This window comes from Ambystoma mexicanum, chromosome 5q (assembly GCF_040938575.1).
Source record: "Ambystoma mexicanum isolate Mex_15411 chromosome 5q, UKY_AmexF1_1, whole genome shotgun sequence".
NCBI lineage: Eukaryota > Metazoa > Chordata > Amphibia > Caudata > Ambystomatidae > Ambystoma > Ambystoma mexicanum.
In genome coordinates, this window is record NC_090933.1 from 122,566,183 (window position 1) to 122,583,348 (window position 17,166).

A 17,166-nucleotide genomic window follows, 5' to 3' on the forward strand; every position below is an offset into this window, starting at 1 on the left:
TGACTTGGAGTGTGCAAGGTTGATTAGGTGTAGGTTTAGTGGCGAAGTGTTGGAGCCATAAGGCAGGGTCATTGAGATATGGGTTACTGAGGAGCATTGTGGGTTAGAGTAGAGTGATGAGGGTCAGTCTTAACGGTGCTGGGAGTGGGGGGACAAAGGGATGTGGTGATGATGCACACTACGATGATAGCGAGAATAGGGTGGCTAGCAGTTGGCAGTGGACGCATATCGTGAACCAAGTGCCCTAACAGTCTATGCGGTGAGGTAAGAATGCACTGGAAGGTATGTAGAGCGGTTCTGCGCTGGGCAGGGGTAGGATCAACCAGGAAATGGTAGTCCAGGTGCAGCTTGCTATGTAAGTACATGTGCGAAAATGCAATCAATGACTCAAGAGGCAATGGTTCAGCTGAGCTGACTAGGTAAGTACATGTGCAAAATGCAATCAATGACTTGAAGGTAGATACATGTGCAAAATGCAATCAATGACTCAAAAGGCAATGGTTCAGCTAAGCTGACTAGGTAAGTACATGTGCAAAATGCAATCAATGACTCAAAAGCCAATGGTTCAGCTAAGCTGACTAGGTAAGTACATGTGCAAAATGCAATCAATGACTTGAAGGTAGGTACATGTGCAAAATGCAATCAATGACTCAAAAGGCAATGGTTCAGCTGATCTGACTAGGTACGTACATGTGCAAAATGCAATCAATGACTCAAAAGGCAATGGATCAGCTAAGCTGACTAGGTAAGTACATGTGCAAAATGCAATCAATAACTCAAAAAGGCAATGGTTCAGCTAAGCTGACTAGGTAAGTACATGTGCAAAATGCAATCAATGACTCAAAAGGCAATGGTTCAGCTGATCTGACTAGGTAAGTACATGTGCAAAATGCAATCAATGACTCAAGAGGCAATAGTTCAGCTAGTCTGGCTAGGTGAATGCAGCAAGTTGTGAGCAGTTGGATTAATGTCAGGCGCGATGCGCGTACTGTACAAACAGGATGGTGTGCCGCGAACATATGAGCATTTAAGAGAGGCGGTGAATCATGGCCAGAATGATAATATAAAGGTGATACAATGACCATATGAGTCAGCCACATAGTGCCGCTGGGGGGCATAGAAGGTGTAAATGTCTGGCAATGATCAGAGTATCAAACAAATAATGAACTGATGAAGCACAGAGATTGGGCAGTGCAATACAGAACACTGGTATGGGAAGAAGTAGAATGGCGGCGAATGGGCGGTGCAGGTCCATGGATAGGAGCTGCGGCACAGTGTGCAGGATGCACGATCTAGGGCATATGCATTCAATATGCTAGTGGTCCATTTTACTGGCAATACATAGAAATCTGGAAAACCGTTTTACAAGTAATCCATTTAAAAGTCTGTTTTACAGGCAGTGTAAACAGTGTTATACAGGCTATGCATTAGATCAGAAGGTAGTTATGGTACACAGTATCTAGTGGGAGGGGACGAGTGGCAGAGTAGACATTGTTTGAACATGTTCAAATGCAGACAATACTAGATAATGGCATATAGCAATCGTGGTGGGATATAGTTATTAGGGCACAAACCGGTAAAGGTGTGAGCAGTCAGGCAAGGAGCCCCTGGTAATGTTGTACCCTTTAGTGACTCGTATCAGTGCAGGGAGCAGAACGTGATGGCACGTGTGCCAGGGTGTTTGCGCAGCTGGCCCATACACTTGCAGGCAACGCAGCGTGACTCTTATGAGCCGTGGATTAGTTGCTGGAGTATGTGCGGGGTAAGATGCCGGTGCGCTTGTGAGGCCAGTGCCAGTTAGAAAACTAGGAGTGTGAACGGGCAGGTCTTACTAAAGTTATAATTTCAAAGTAAGCAGCATGGACATCGGTGTGTGCGCGCACTGCAATGAAGAGGGGCTTACCCAGTGATTCACGAGGAGTCCGATGAAGACACAGCCGCACGGCTCTTTCGGCTCCTGACAGGCTCACGACAGGGGTCGTAGCCTTAGAGGTGTGCCTTGGCTGGTGTGCCGGCGCTCGCCAGCCGGCGAGGTGATAGGCTTCTAAAGTTGGAGGCGGGCCAAGCGTGTCGCACTCCTCGTAGCAGGAGGATGTCAGGCAAGTCCAAAGAGGCTAGGATTACGGGCGGCCATTTTGGAGTGGCTGAGCCTCATGGTTAGCAATGGTGGCAGGCCAAAAAAAGATGTAGTAGTAGCGTTGCAGTCGACTGGTGCTCGCAGGAATGATTTCTCGCAGCTTCGGGCGCAATAAGCTTAATTTCAATAGCGGTATGGCGATTTTTCCGCTCGTAGCCACATTTTGCTCTGAGGAGCTCTAAATGCAGTTTGTGATCCGGGTAGTCTGCTATGGATGGATGTTTCCCAAAATATTCTTTGTGGTGGTGGCCACTGCTCCAGCAGTGGCAGAGGGTGGCTCCTGCTCCCCAGAGAACCCGAGAGGATCTGAGGAGGATGGGCTCTCAACAGGAGTCGTAGCCCCAGAGGTGAGCCTTGGCTGGTGGGCCGGCGAGGTGATAGGCTTCTGAAGTTGGAGGCGGGCCAATCACGTGCTGTTGTCTAAAAGCAAAATATAAATGTGCATTGTTTCTAGGCGGTTATGCATTTGGTTTATCTTTCTGTGGTGTGCCGCACAATACAAATACATTCTTTTGCTGTTCTTTATTTTTTCATGTTGCATAAAAGTCAAACAGAGTTTATTTTTTAAGGAATGTTTAGTTCATAAATCTATGAGTACTTTTAGTCTCCATGTGGCTATATTGGGAATCACAATCTTCTTCCAATGTTATAGAGCTGTTTTATTACAAGTGCTGCGTGTGACAATGACGAGTCTAAGAAACGTTTCACTTTCAATAAATGTTGCAATAAAGCACAGACCATCTATGAAAAGACAGCATTTTCCACAGAGTCATCTATTTATGCCTAAACTAGCTTAAGTACCTGGCTTCGCACGGGATGTGCATTCTCAGATTTATTTTTCATATTCCACTGAAAAAGATGAAGAAATATTGTTGTTTGCCACAAAGGAAAAACGCGATACATGTTAATTTCACTAATTAATTGAACACCAAATTGTTTTTATCTCCGATTTAAATTCTCACATGAATATCATATTTGTATGCTTACTCTTATTATTTGCAGTGTTGTTAGCAACGGTGGCCAATTTTCACTGCAAATAATCAGAGTAAGCATACACATGTGATATTTATGTGATAATTTAAATCGGAGGTAAATAAAAATTTGGTGTTTCAATTAATTAGTGAAATTAACATGTAGTGAGTTTATTGCAAAACAAATCAATGAAAGGAAAGAAACACTAATTCTCGTCTAAAAAAATAAATAAATGCAAGACCAGTTCTGCACAGACAGCGCGATGGTGAGCACTTTCTGCAAATTACCTGTAGATGGCGGTGGAACACCACAAAACGTAATGCAGAAAACCAAAAATAATATTTATCTCAGGAACAGGATGTCTGATCGAATAGTTGCATTAATTCGGCAATGAAATAAAGAATATTCCATGCAAAATTCATGATACCAGACCTCATCACTCATGAGGAGTTATGTCCCTAAGATCAACACCACATACAAACCCACAAACAAACACAACTTTGTTTTATACATATAGATGCATTTGTTTCTAGTCCCACTCTATCAAAGGATATTCAGGGTTACTTGGTGGCCCATGTCCTGTAACTATGACTGAGAGAAAGGTGGGCAAACCCTCTTTTTGTGTGGGGGCTTGACTCGGGAGGGTAATAGCCTTGTCATTTAAAACAACATATGTAAAAAACTATGTTTGTTTCACCTTGCATACTAACCCACAAATCTGCATACCTTCAGCGCCACAGCGCAGTCTGTAAAAATATTTTGTTTTTGTTTTCTTTGTTAGTGTAAAATAAAAAAAAAACTGTTTTTGTTACTATCACCTCTTAGGGTGTTTTTTTGTCTATTTGAGCTAGCAGTGATCTAGCTCCACTGCAAACCTCGGTTGACCCTATGTCACGCTCTTGGTCAGGGTAGCTTTGACTCAATTCTTGTTTTACTGTACCTGAAACTATGACTGTCAAGAAACACACCTTGTCATCCAAATGTCTAAGCAAAACATGTAACACGTATTATCACATCCTACATTTTTATAAAAATGATTTTACTCTGTAGTGGAGGGGGTCCTGAAAGGTCCACCAGTGGTCACTGCCATGTCCCCATCTAACCATTACCCCCTTTGACAACACATGTACTAAAGGGTAATTAATTAAAATCCTGAAAGGCAGAGCAAGTAAGGAAGCAAAGTAACATAGTCTTTTAGAATTGCTGGGCTTTGCATGAGACCTCGATCTGAAGCTATAAAAAAACATTCCGAACATAAGCAATACATAGCCTGCCCCAATAAGGCACTGGATACATTATTCATATTACTAATGTTCAATCTGTATTGTCATCTCTGTTATTACAATCATTTGCATATGTAATGCAATGCTCTGCTGTACTATGTAATGCAAATGCGGACTGAGGTGTTGCAATGGAATACACCCAGAAGCTCTTAGCAATTTGTAAGCACTGTCCAAATGTTGCCTAAAATAACATTTGACACTAAAAGTGATAAATGCAAAGCATAGAATTAATCCTACCCACTGTCCCTTCTCTGTTGGTCTGGTAGGCTTCCATTTTATCTTTTTTTCCCATCTGTGTCATTACAGAAGGGGACAAGTCTTGTACAAATCAGTCTTTGTTGTGTTGCCAATAGTAGCAGTCCAGAAGGAAGTGCTAGCCCATGTGCCCTCTAAATGGGAAAACCGGCGCACCCAGGTGTGCTTATGTCCCCTTGGGCCTCATCACTGAGGTGCAGATGATTCCCTGGGCACAGTGAGCAAGGGATGCAAGACGGGGTATACTCCTCCCACTCAGGTATTCTGACAATGGACACCAAAAACGGATTCATGGAAAGACTAGAATCATTCTTTACCATTTGCATTGCTCTGGGCAGCTTCCTTTTTACCCCTTTTGTAGCCGGTTTGCAATTTTAAAGAAGGCGACCAGCCACCAGTCTTGATCCTGCCACCAATGGAAGCATCAAAACTGATGGCTGCATGTCCTCTGCATGGGAATGGAAGCAACCCTAAGCAAGCAATGGTTTTGAAAATGACCCATAGGTTAATATTTTTATTCAGCGCCTTCCATCTAACAATCTTCCGTTTACACAAGACACCCAAATTAGGGAACATTTGTCCAGACCTGTGTTCTGATCCAGCTGTCCCTTCAGACCCAAGCTACACTAAACTGATGATTCCCACTAAAGCCTAAGCATGTCTGGGGTTCCTTGTTGGTTTGGCCAAAATGCATGTGATCTAGCATGTATTGTAGCCTACAGCTTCAGCTATGGTGGACTAGCAACAATTTGGAGGGTTGACTTAAGTAATGACAGTGTTTATGATTTTTTTAAACTACCTTTCCATCACCTTTTAGTTGAGCATGTACCATAACACAATATAACATTGGTTCCACAATAAACTTGCCCTCATATTTGTGAACAGCTTCAACAACTGAGCATGTCTAAAATGCAGTTTGTGGTGATGGAATGACAGCTGGGCACTGCCCTGGGACTATAGTGTTTGCATTATATGTTTTAAGTCTTTCTTTCGTCTTGACATCAACATCTCTAGCAATCCAGCAACCAAGTCATGAAAGAAGAACTCCACTGCCTATTCAGCACTCTGAACCTCACGCAGCACATGAAGTTCCCAACTCACAGGAAAGGTAATATCCTCAACCTCACCATCATTCCCCTGCCCACCCTCCAGCACAGCTCCCTAATCCCGCTTGACTGGCCAGACCATCTGGAAATCCCCTTTGACATTAGTCACACCAGTCAAGCAAACCCATTGAAAACCCAGCAAACAAGCCTTCAGATCATTCAAGAACTTCCCAGTGGAGGATCTCATGGAAGATCTCGTCAAACTCCACTTCACATGGGCTGCTTTACCTTTGATAAACCAGGACTGCGACTCATTCGTCCATTAACTCAACACCACCCTCACAACCAACATCTACCACCATGCCCCAGTAAAACACATCCTCAAGCCGAGGCCGTCCTCACCCTGTAACACTCAGGAGCTCAATTTCAACAAAGGAACCATCAGAAAACAAGAGAAGACTTGGCTACAAAATCCTGTAGCGCATCCATCTTACCGTGCTCAAGGAACTAGGTGCTACATGCAGAAGACTGATCACCACTTCCAAGGTCAACTACTACAAACATACTATAGGGAAGGCCAACAGTGACAGCAGAGCCATCTTCAAAGCCATCAAGAACTGCATCAATCCTCTGTCCAACCCACCCGTACTGCACTCCATTGAGGAATCCACTGCCATCATGTTACTCACCGCTCGGTATGCTGATTGGAGCCTGGGTAAGACGACCTCGCGGAGGGAGGTAGGATTTAACAGGTTCGGGTTCAGCCTCCAGGATTCCAGCTCCCCTGAATTCTGTGATACAGGCTTCCTCTAAGAGGGGCTCTTTTCTACGATGTACCTCTCTGCCGTTTGAGTAAAAACCAGCAGAGATGTCTATCGCCTAAAAGAGCGGGAGAACACACACCACCAATAACCAATGCTGCAAAGAAAACACAGTATCATTAGAAGCAATCAGGCAATATGGAGGTATTTAGACAATCAGATAATTCTCTAAGTACCTAGACAATGGTTGAGGTGGTGTTGGACCTTAATAGATGAACCTACAAGAAAACCCAAGACTATGAGTATGCACAAGTGATAACCACAAACTCACTATGACGGAAGGTAGTAAGGAAGAATATACCCGGGTGGCACGAGGGTCTCACTAGCGATGGGATGGTGTAAACACTGGAAAGCGTCACTACTATGCACTTGGTTGATGTAGAAAAGGTAAGAATAAATGATATAGTTCCAGGAATCCACACGTATGTGAAAGACTGATGAATTTCAGGTAATGAACAATACTGGAGAATTGGATGGGTTTTACCTTAATTGCACAAACACAGGCCAAGTTGGTGAGGCAGTCTTGTAATGTGCAGCGTGGTACTCCGCGTAGGAAGATGGTCCAAATTGTGTAGAGCGGCAAGAAAAAGTAATCTCACCAGACAGGCGAAAGCACAGTGAATCCAAGGACAGTCCGAGTTCGGCAACAGGGTTCACTGATCAGAATGGAGGAAAAAGCAAATGCAATCCAAGGACAATCCGAAGTCGGCAACAGAGTTCAAGATCAGGTTGAAGGAACAGGCAAGGACAATCCAAGTAGACAAAAGTGGGTCGAAGAAACAGGAAGTCAAGTATCAAGAGGAAAAAGGGAATAAGCACTGGAAGGGGATGAAACCGAAGGAACATAACGCCTCAATTAGCAGCAACAAGCCGCTGAGTCCCTTCGGCTTTTATGGCGCAGGGGGGCAGAACCTCCTTACGCGTTCTCTGTGCACGGTACGTCTCAGCTGATGCGACGTTCTCTGCTGTACGGCCAGACGCCATGGCAACCGATACCGAAGCCACAACGAAGTTCTGGAATGCGCTTGCCCCCGTATGTGGCCACAAGAAACGGGAGGTACTGCAGGACGGGGCCGATATGTAACACATCATCTCTTTCTTCATCAGTAAGATCAGCATGATCCACCAACACATAGACACCAACGCTACAACTGACAGCACACTACACATCCCATCTCACAAAAACACAACTACCTGGGCAACTTTCAAGATACTCACGTTGGAAGACATCACTACAATTCTAGCATCACTCAAGGCCACATCGTATGTGATATCATCCTCTGTGCCTCCATGCTCAAGACATTTCTGACTGAAGCACTCCTCCCTTACCTGACAATCTTCAACAGCTCCCTAACTCAAGGCACCTTCCCCTCAACCCTGAGGTCCGGACAAATACTGCCACTTCTCAAGAAACCAACACTGAACCCTGATGACCTCTGTAACTACAGCCCCATCACCCATCTTCCCTTTCTAGGTAAGATCCTTGAGGAAGCAGTAGTCACGCAACCCCTCCAACACATTGAAGCCAGCAACCTCCTTCAGTCCTACCAATCTGACTTCAGACGCAGATGCAGCATGGAAACATCTGCCATCAAAGTGATTGGCAATGCCCTTAAAATCTTTGATGATGGCCACCTTTGCCTCCCAGTTATCTTTGATCTCCCAGCAGTATTTGACACAGTAGACCACCAGACACTCACAATCTACATCTCTGCATGGGGATCAGTAAGATCGTCCTCGGCTGGTTCAACTTGTAGCTTGCTAATCATTACCAGTTTGTACAAATGGATTCCTCCAGATCACCAATTCTACCCATCTCCTGTGGAGTCCCACAAGGATCCATCATCTTCCTTTCTTGCTCCACACAACATCCATATCCACCAATACACAGATGACAGAGAGCTCTACCTCAAGATATCCTCCATCAAAGACATCCACAGGCTCAAGGTGTGCCTCTCATTGATCCAGTCATGGATGTCCAGAGCTTACCTGAAGCTCAACCCCTCCAAGACTGAATTCCGTCTGCTGACCAACAACACTGAACAGCCAGACAGCACAATTCATCAAAGGACTCTGCAAATCCGACCACATCACTCGACCTTCATCGAACTGCACTGGCTCACCCTGTAAGCAGGTATCATCTTCCAATCCTGGCCACATAATCTACAAGGCTGTCACCCTGAAGTCCCCAAGCTACCTCACTGATAAACTCAGAATCTCCAGAGGCCTCTGATCCACCAGAAGTAAGGACAAGTGCAGTATTGAACTCTGCCAGTGCAGGAAGCAAAACAACAGAAGACAGGCCTTTTCTGTCTATGCCCAAGACTCTGCAACCTCCTTGCCATCAAAATCCAACTTGCCTCCTCACTTCTACAATTTAGAAAGTAGCTCAAGACCCTCCTCTTCAAGGGATGGCTCCTCCCTAACATCTGGGTCCACACACTGTCCACTCCCCTCCATACCTGACACTGGGTGATGTGGGCCCCACTGTTTCCTCCCCTTGCTACTTGTAGACCCATTGCTGACATTTGCCTTTCCTCCCTGTTGTTATATTGCTGCTCCTTTAGTCTCTGCTCAATAACCTTGTTCTCCCCTCTACGATTGTAAAGCGCTCCATCACTTCCCAAAGCTAGGTATGCGCTCAATAAATACCTCAATAGTAATAATAATTGTCTTTTTATTTTATGTCAGTTCTTTGAAACTGGTCGTCCTGTAACAAGTTTGCTCTTAATTAATATTGTATCTATCTATCTATCTATCTATCTATCTATCTATCTATCTATCTATCTATCTGTATATTCTAACTTATTTAGGGACGCACAAGTAACTGGTGCAGCATACTACTACGCCACCATAATACGCGGGCTTCCTACATAAATCCCAATGAGTACCTTTGCTGCAGAATTAGCCACACAACAGTGAATTGTAACAGTGGTTGTTGGTCCAGTTTGTACGCTTGTAAGCATTCCCTGCATAGTAACTTTGCCTATAATGTATGTGTTTACTTTTCAGCAGCTCTGTACATAAATGGTGTACATGGTTGTTTTACTTCATAAAATTATTAGTCAAATACTCCCATAAACAAAAACAGAGAGTTGCAGATACCTAGGTCTGCCCTTTTGTTTCCGCCTGCACTGCTCTGTTGTGTTGTTCAGGCCAGACGCATCAGTCACATGTCACACAGAGGAGCTCTACTGTGTTAGAATTCGAAGATGGCTAATAATATATTTTTTTAAAATGTTTTTTTTATTTATTTTAAAGAAAGTATATCTTAGACTAAGAATACCTGTTTTCAAAAAAGAAAAAATAAGGTTTGCCTAAAATATCATTTTCAACTCTGAGAATTACTTTTTTACTCCATGAAAAATTATTTTACGCCTTATACCCAAGGGTTGGGAGGAATATTACCACCTCAATATTGTATCCGAAATCCTGAACCTTAGTGTTTTGGTTTTGTTTTCATTCTATCAACAGCCACTTAACCATGGCATTTTTGACAGCACACAAGACACCTATACTAATGTTCCCTCAAAAATAATGAGAACAAATTGTTGTTTCATGTAATAATTGTATTATCTTGTCTTCGTGTATTTACTTAGAAAACAGCTGCAGATGGAAAAAGGCAGGAGGTCATAGTACTGGATTCAAAGCGAAGCAACGCAATTAATATTGGCCTAACGGTGTTGCCTCCACCAAGGACGATCAAAACCGCCATTTTGAACTTTGACGAGTATGCCTTGAACAAGGAAGGGATAGAGGTAAGAAGGAAATGCGAAGCACATTATTACCACGTGAGAAATGCATGCCTATGTGCAGGTTTTGGCCTCTTGTTGCAAAACATTTGTGTATGGAAAGTGGTAGGTGCCGAATCTCTATATAATAATTGTCTACCTTGTTGAGATGCCACTATTCCCCGCTTGTGTATGTTTCTGAACTGTAATTTGCTGACATTTAAACATCCTGGGCATGCCTTCGTTTCAATCGGGTTCCTCTAATGTCAAGTTAATATACAGCGTTCCATATGTCTGAGTGTTGACAGTATTTTTTTTTCTTGTACTCTTTTGTTTTATGTACATGCTGGTTTTATGTTAAGGACTTTAACAATTATCATGTGTAATGGTCGGACCTTTATCACTATACTTTAGTCATGGCATGACGTTTATTGGGGCATTTGAGGCTGATCTTGATATAGGACACTTCAGCTCATTTTCTGGGTGCTGTGGTGTTAAATGTAGCCATAAAACGTGTATCCCTACCTTTCATGCAACACCACATCTGCATTGATTTGTATGTTGGTGAGGGTGCACAGAGTGTCATTTAAAATGCCATCCCCTCTTCTCCTCTGCCATACAAATTCTCCAGCATTTTCACCAGCCTTGCCATTTTCATGTTGGTTTAAATGCTGCGAGCTGTTAACCACCTGCTTTTTACACCAGCAAACCATTGTAAACATGACCTGCCATGTGCAAGTGGTAGGCAGTCTTTACTCCGTTTGCGCTACGAGTACAAAATGGTGGTGTAAAGATTTTGCAGCAGTTTACACCTCCCTTTTACGCTCTGCAGTGCAAATGATGAAAATTGTGCACAGAGGACTTGTTTGCACATAGGTGAAAATGTAGGCCGTCCCGTCTGCATAATTTACAAGCACTTGAAGAATGTGTGACTTTGTCTTTACCAATGCTTTTTTGGTATGATCTCCATACTTAGCCCCTGATTCATGGAAGTGTTTTATAATGGCGCAATCCCATAGGAAAACGTTCCATGAATCTGGCCCTTAATGTAGCTGTCAAAGTCTCTTGTTCTCAACAAGAGAACTTGCAGAAATGTGTCATTTGTTGCGTTTACTGGTTCTGCTTTTGTCATTTTGTTGCATAGGGCAAATGTCTATATTTGTTGTTAACATCTGGGGCGGGAGGAGCAACCAATCAGATTCCTTGAATCACAGGCTGAATCTACCAATCCAAGCCCGTGTTCCATGGCACCCCCAACCCCACCTACCTAATTTTGCTGACGCTGCACTGCTCCTGCAACTCCATGGCTGGCATGGAAATGGAAGAGGGGCTCTGAATGGAGTCCCGCCATCCTGGTCCATGGCAGCCATTTAAAAAAAGTATTTGGATTCCATGAATTGAGTCCAAATACAATGCTCTTAGCACACCAGGTTTCTGGATTGGAAACGTGGGGTGCTAATAGAAATAACTACCCGTTCCACTGGCTGGAACGGGTGGTAATGTTGCTCTAGTACCTTTGGGCATTCTCGTGCAAAATTGGATTACCACAATAAATAATCTCAGACCCAAATAACCGGAAAGACTGAAGAATATGGCAAAATACTACTTTATTATCAGCTCAATAAAGTAGGGAAACCTGGTGAACACCAAATCGTAGTCCACACACTCGCAACTATATTTCATTTACGCAAAGGATTTATACCTTGATTTACGTCAGCTATGATGTCATCCTACGTGGCAAAAAATAAAACCTATCAGACGGAGGGATTGGTTAGGGGAACATCTCTGTTTATAGTTTCCATAAGTGTTAGTAACATCATTGGCTGCCCTTTATCTGGTAAGCACACCTGCAATAACCTCTAACTGCGTATAATACAGATTGTAGCAGCATAACAGCAGCGGATTGGCTTCTGCATCAATGTATGCCCACCATTGCATAGGCCCTCGTGATTGGTTGGTATTCTCACCCAACTTTAGACATTCGGCTCATAAGCAGCACATCAGCAAAACGAAACCCAGGTGCTGAGAACAACGTCAGACTACTGCCCCTTGCCTATTTAGTCCACCATCTCTTATCAACCAAGCCTTCAGCCAAGGCTGCTTATTTGTACTTGACCTTGCATGATCTTCCCTGGAACTTTAATGGGAGTTAAGGTACATTATTATCTTCGTCTGGGGCTTATGGACATGCCTTGTTTCCTGCTCTTATACCACGTGTGAAGAGATCATGATTTTGTCAATTTCACCTTTCAATTTAGTGCTATTTGATTCAATTATCTCGGGTGCCATTACACTTTTCGGCCTCTGGAGACTTGGTTGCTCCATCCCACATATGCTTTCTTCATCTTCAATAATCGTCAATATTTGTCATTTCCAAATGTTCGCTCATTAATTAATCTAAGAGAAGTATGTCCTGTGTACATTGCTTATCCTCGTTGTGACTAATCAACTTCTGGGGCATCAGTGGTCCAGGGATGAATATAAGTTTCCAAACCATCAATCAGCCCCACACCTCTACTACACCAGAGGTGTCTGAACAGATTGGAAACGCAAGCAAATTATAAACCTACTTGTCCAATTTTGGTTACGTGGATGGAACGGCAGGCTTATCTCGGCAGGGTTGGGGATTGTTGGTTAGTTGCAACAAAGCGAAAATACGAATATTACCCAATGATAAAAGGGACTGTCCAGTCAAGGTTGTATACAAATATCTACTTTATAATTATTCAGCAGGCAGTTCTAGCACACTACAATATACAACCCATCCTGTAGGAATGCAGAGGACCAACAGTTTCAAGGAAGGAAAAGGGATGCACTCTGGATACTGACAGAAGGGTAGTGGGTAATTAATTGCGATAGTTCAAGGATACTTGGTTTCAGCACAAAGGGACCAATGGGTCATAAAATGTCACTAGGGGCCTTTGGAGAAGGACCACAGCGACAGAACCACAATGGGGCTTGTGCTTGTAGAAGTTCTTTGTGCTCAACAGTGTAGAGTCTGTTTCAGGGCGCTTTGCAGCTTCTGCAGCAGAGTTCAAGATGGGAGAGAGCTGCGGGTACCAGGCGGCAGGCAGTTTGGTGAGCGAGGCTGGATGGATGGCTGCAGGCTGGCCTACACAGTGGCTCGGGTTCAGGAATCATGTCAGTGCGGATTGGTGGGTCTGAAGCACTGGTCAAGGCACCCCGGACAATGTTAGCGAATGCGGCATGACACCAGTCAGCAGTGCTGTCGGTTGCAGCTCGAGGGCATCCACTGGCTTCAAAATATCCTTTGAGGTGGATGCTAGTTGATGCTTGTCGATGCACCCCTCCTAGCTTTTTTATTGAGTTTGTGTTGTCCTTTAAGGCGGATGGCTGAAAGCTGAGGAGGGTGTTACAGGCACTGGCCTTGTCCTGGGTTTGGTTTGGAGATTCTGTGGCTCTTCCCACTTAAGAAGCTTGCTTGCAGTTCCTATCAGGGCATGTTGTGTGCTGACTGGGTATGGGTTCTGTGGTTGCTGGAGGATCCTCTGGATTCAGTATCTTCATCTGTTCCCTTGGAGATGTTATGGGGAGGGATCTTGCTTCCCTCTTGGAGGTCATGGCCTTCCTTCACTGGTGGAAGGGATAAGACAGACTGTACCTTCAGTCAGGGTTCAATGCTGAGTTATTCTTGCTACTCCTTGCAAAATCTTCAGATGATCTGCCAAAAGAGGGGCTCAACCCTCTTGTAAAGCCAAATGGGCCCCAGTGATTGGTGTAGGCTAAACCTACCTTCATGAACAAATCCTGGGTCCCCACCAACAACCTCCTGTATTCATGAGGTCATAACCAGAGTGCTTTGCAACAGAAAAGGTAAAGGGGTGAAAACATGTAATACTAAGTCCAACCCATCTTCCTGTCTGTTGTGGATCAAAGGGTCTCTCTGGTTAATTGAGATCTCTGTGGTTCCTGATTAAAGCGGCAGGTCCCCTTTAAGCTGTGGCGAGAACAGACTTTCTGTCTCTGTCAAATCACATACTCCTACCCTCTGAATGGGGCCCCATTGCGGTAGTTGCCTATTGTAAACACATGTACCAGACATGACAGCTCACTGTCATTGATACTTTAGGGCGGTATCTAGCTTCAGGTGTACACAGTGCATATGAAAGGGGTGTTTTTGTTTCCTGTCTCCTTTATTGTAGCCTCTGCAGCCAGGCCCCATGTGGGCCTGTTTGATGTATACTCTGTTAGTATGTTAATTATGTTAATTTCTGCTATCTGCAGAGGGTAATAAAATGGACATGGCGGATCCATGGAGCCTTTGATAGTTTATTAGGCTGGCCATGGCAGGAGGAAGGTTTTGGCCCTCCACCTTCTGAGATGCATCGTGTTCTCCACCGGTTAGATCCCAACTAGATATGAGAGGGAGGACTCCACCTGTAGGCTGTGTCTGCCCAGAGTACACAGGTCTGTGTGTGCGGTGAGCATTGGAAAATGTGTGCAGATTACCCCCCACACATTTTCCAGAGGTTGATCTACCATCATTCAATTTCATTCAAAATTTCAAAAAAACCCTGGCGAGTGCACACCCACCATGCTGACGGTAAAATTCCTCACACTCGTTGACTCCTTTGTACCCTGCAGTTGCTTCTTGCTGTGACATCCTTGATCTCTGGCCAACAACTATTCTTCGTTGGTGTGCAAAATCCCTTCTCCAACACATGTACCAGACATGGCAGCTCACTGTCATTGATACTTTAGGGCGGTATCTAGCTTCGGGTGTACACAGTGCATATGAAAGGGGTGTTTTTGTTTCCTGTCTCCTTTATTGTAGCCTCTGCAGCCAGGCCCCATGTGGGCCTGTTTGATGTATACTCTGTTAGTATGTTAATTATGTTAATTTCTGCTATCTGCAGAGGGTAATAAAATTGACATGGCGGATCCATGGAGCCTTTGATAGTTTATTAGGCTGGCCATGGCAGGAGGAAGGTTTTGGCCCTTCACCTTCTGAGATGCATTGTGTTCTTGTTAAAGTGTACGTCTCGCAACTTGGACATACCTCTGTTTCCGGATGATGTCCGCGTTGGGGAAGCCAGTCTGAAATTCGGATTAACCAGTAGCGAATATGGTACAAGGAAGCGGCCTCAGCCCCGTCCTGATAGTACAGGACTGGACGGGGACCACCCCCCAGCACCAAAGATCTTCTTCTTGTAGTGAACTTGGTTGCTGTAGCTGGCACAGGCGAGACGGGCAACCAGGAAGTCGAGAAGTCCAGAGAGGAGAGAGCTCTGTAGAATGGCCCAGGGGAGAGAGCTCAGAAGATCGCCAGGAGAGCCAGACACACTCAGTTCAAAGGAGTTCCAAACAACAGTCAATTTGCAGGCTGTGGAAGGATGGGTAGCCCCACACATTTTCCAGGGGTTGATCTACCATCATTCAATTTCATTCAAAATTTCTAAAAAACCCTGCCGAGTGCACACCCACCATGCTGATGGTAAAATTCCTAACACTCGTTGACTCCTTTGTACCCTGCAGTTGCTTCTTGCTGTGGCATCCTTGATCTCTGGCCAACAACTATTCTTCGTTTGTGTGCAAAATCCCTTCTCCAGCGTCTCTCAGCTATGCAACCCTGGTCCTTCTCCTTCAAACCTTTTGCTTACTAGTATTCAAAGCCGACATCCATCTTTTCAAAATGGCCACTTTACCCATGTTATGTTTTCTACTGCAGCAAGCTTCTATGTGACTCATCTAGCTTGCAGTTCTAAGTATATACATGCACTACTCATCTGGTTGCTTATATTTTTTTGATATATGTTTCATCTTTCTTCTATATATGTTTACTTCGCTTCTTCTGTTACATCCTCATTCTTTGAGCATTCACATATCCTTTTGATGCGTCATTGTGTCTTCTTCTTATGGCATAACTTTGCGCCTGCCAGATATCCTTTACAGCTCTTCGATATTCAGCATTGTCTGCAACTCTCCTGCTACCACTTTAGTTCAAGGGTACATTCGGTTGGTTGTCTGAGTGCATAACGCCTCTCATACACTCGATGCGGTATTGGAATTATACCTGGTGTCATGCACAGTGTCTTCTTATTCTTCATCCAATATGTCGGAGGTGAGGGAGCGGGTTCCATCAATGACATATACGTCTGCTTCTCTACAGTAATGGCACTGGGGACACTTGTCAAAGTCGGGCCTTGGGCCGTTACCACTCGTTCCAGTCTGTAGAACGGGCGGTTATTGCTTAAATATATAGTTTTCCACATGCTGCAGAAATATTGCACAATGTTTTTGTCACACATATACGGTTTTGTAATTCTCTGTAGAAACATTTTTTAGTGCTTAGCATTAAGACTCTAATATTGGGACACTTTGCCAGCGTTTTGAAGCCAATGGCACCAACAATGGTTTTGCCATTCCTTTTTTTCCACTTTACAGGGCGGTAGATGGCAGGGGTAGGGAGACAGTGTGGCAGGAAGATTAAGTGGTTTGCAGTGGGGTATCCCTCACTAAAATTAAACGAGGACTCCTCTAGCTAGCAATACAAGCCGACATTATCATATAAAAACAAAGCCACTATTAAGAGAAACCCTACAGATGCTAAGTTGTTTGCCTAATGTGCAAAGTTGTGTTAATTGTGGTTGTTTAGTTCCCATCTGCCTTTGATATTGCCCTGTGGCTTAGGGTTTCTCTTTGAAAACTTTGCAATTATTTGTTGTCTCTCCATGGAAATACCTGGTTGCACCCTTTAAATTGTCGCTTCTAATCCTGGTTGTCCTTCAATATCTGACATTGAAAAGTGTAATTGACCGATATGTCACATGATTAGCAAGTCTGGCTTAATAGCTCCAGCGAGGGTATACCCAATTGCTAGAAGAGAGCCGTTAAAAACATCTGGAAAAAAAGATTTGCACAATCAAATGCTTTCTGTGTTTCAGTCTGTGCGTGATTGTC

The 17,166-nt window shown here is 44.1% G+C and overlaps 1 protein-coding gene across 6 annotated transcripts in view; it reads left to right on the forward strand.

Moving 5' to 3' along the window:
- Positions 1–17,166, forward strand: part of FHOD3 (formin homology 2 domain containing 3) — a 1,524,242-nt gene that overhangs the window by 1,380,902 nt on the left and 126,174 nt on the right. For all 6 annotated transcript variants that reach the window (XM_069620636.1, XM_069620637.1, XM_069620638.1 and 3 more), the window contains one exon: positions 10,114–10,272. In XM_069620636.1, coding sequence (XP_069476737.1) covers positions 10,114–10,272 — 159 coding nt within the window. The remainder of the gene's footprint in view (positions 1–10,113; positions 10,273–17,166) is intronic.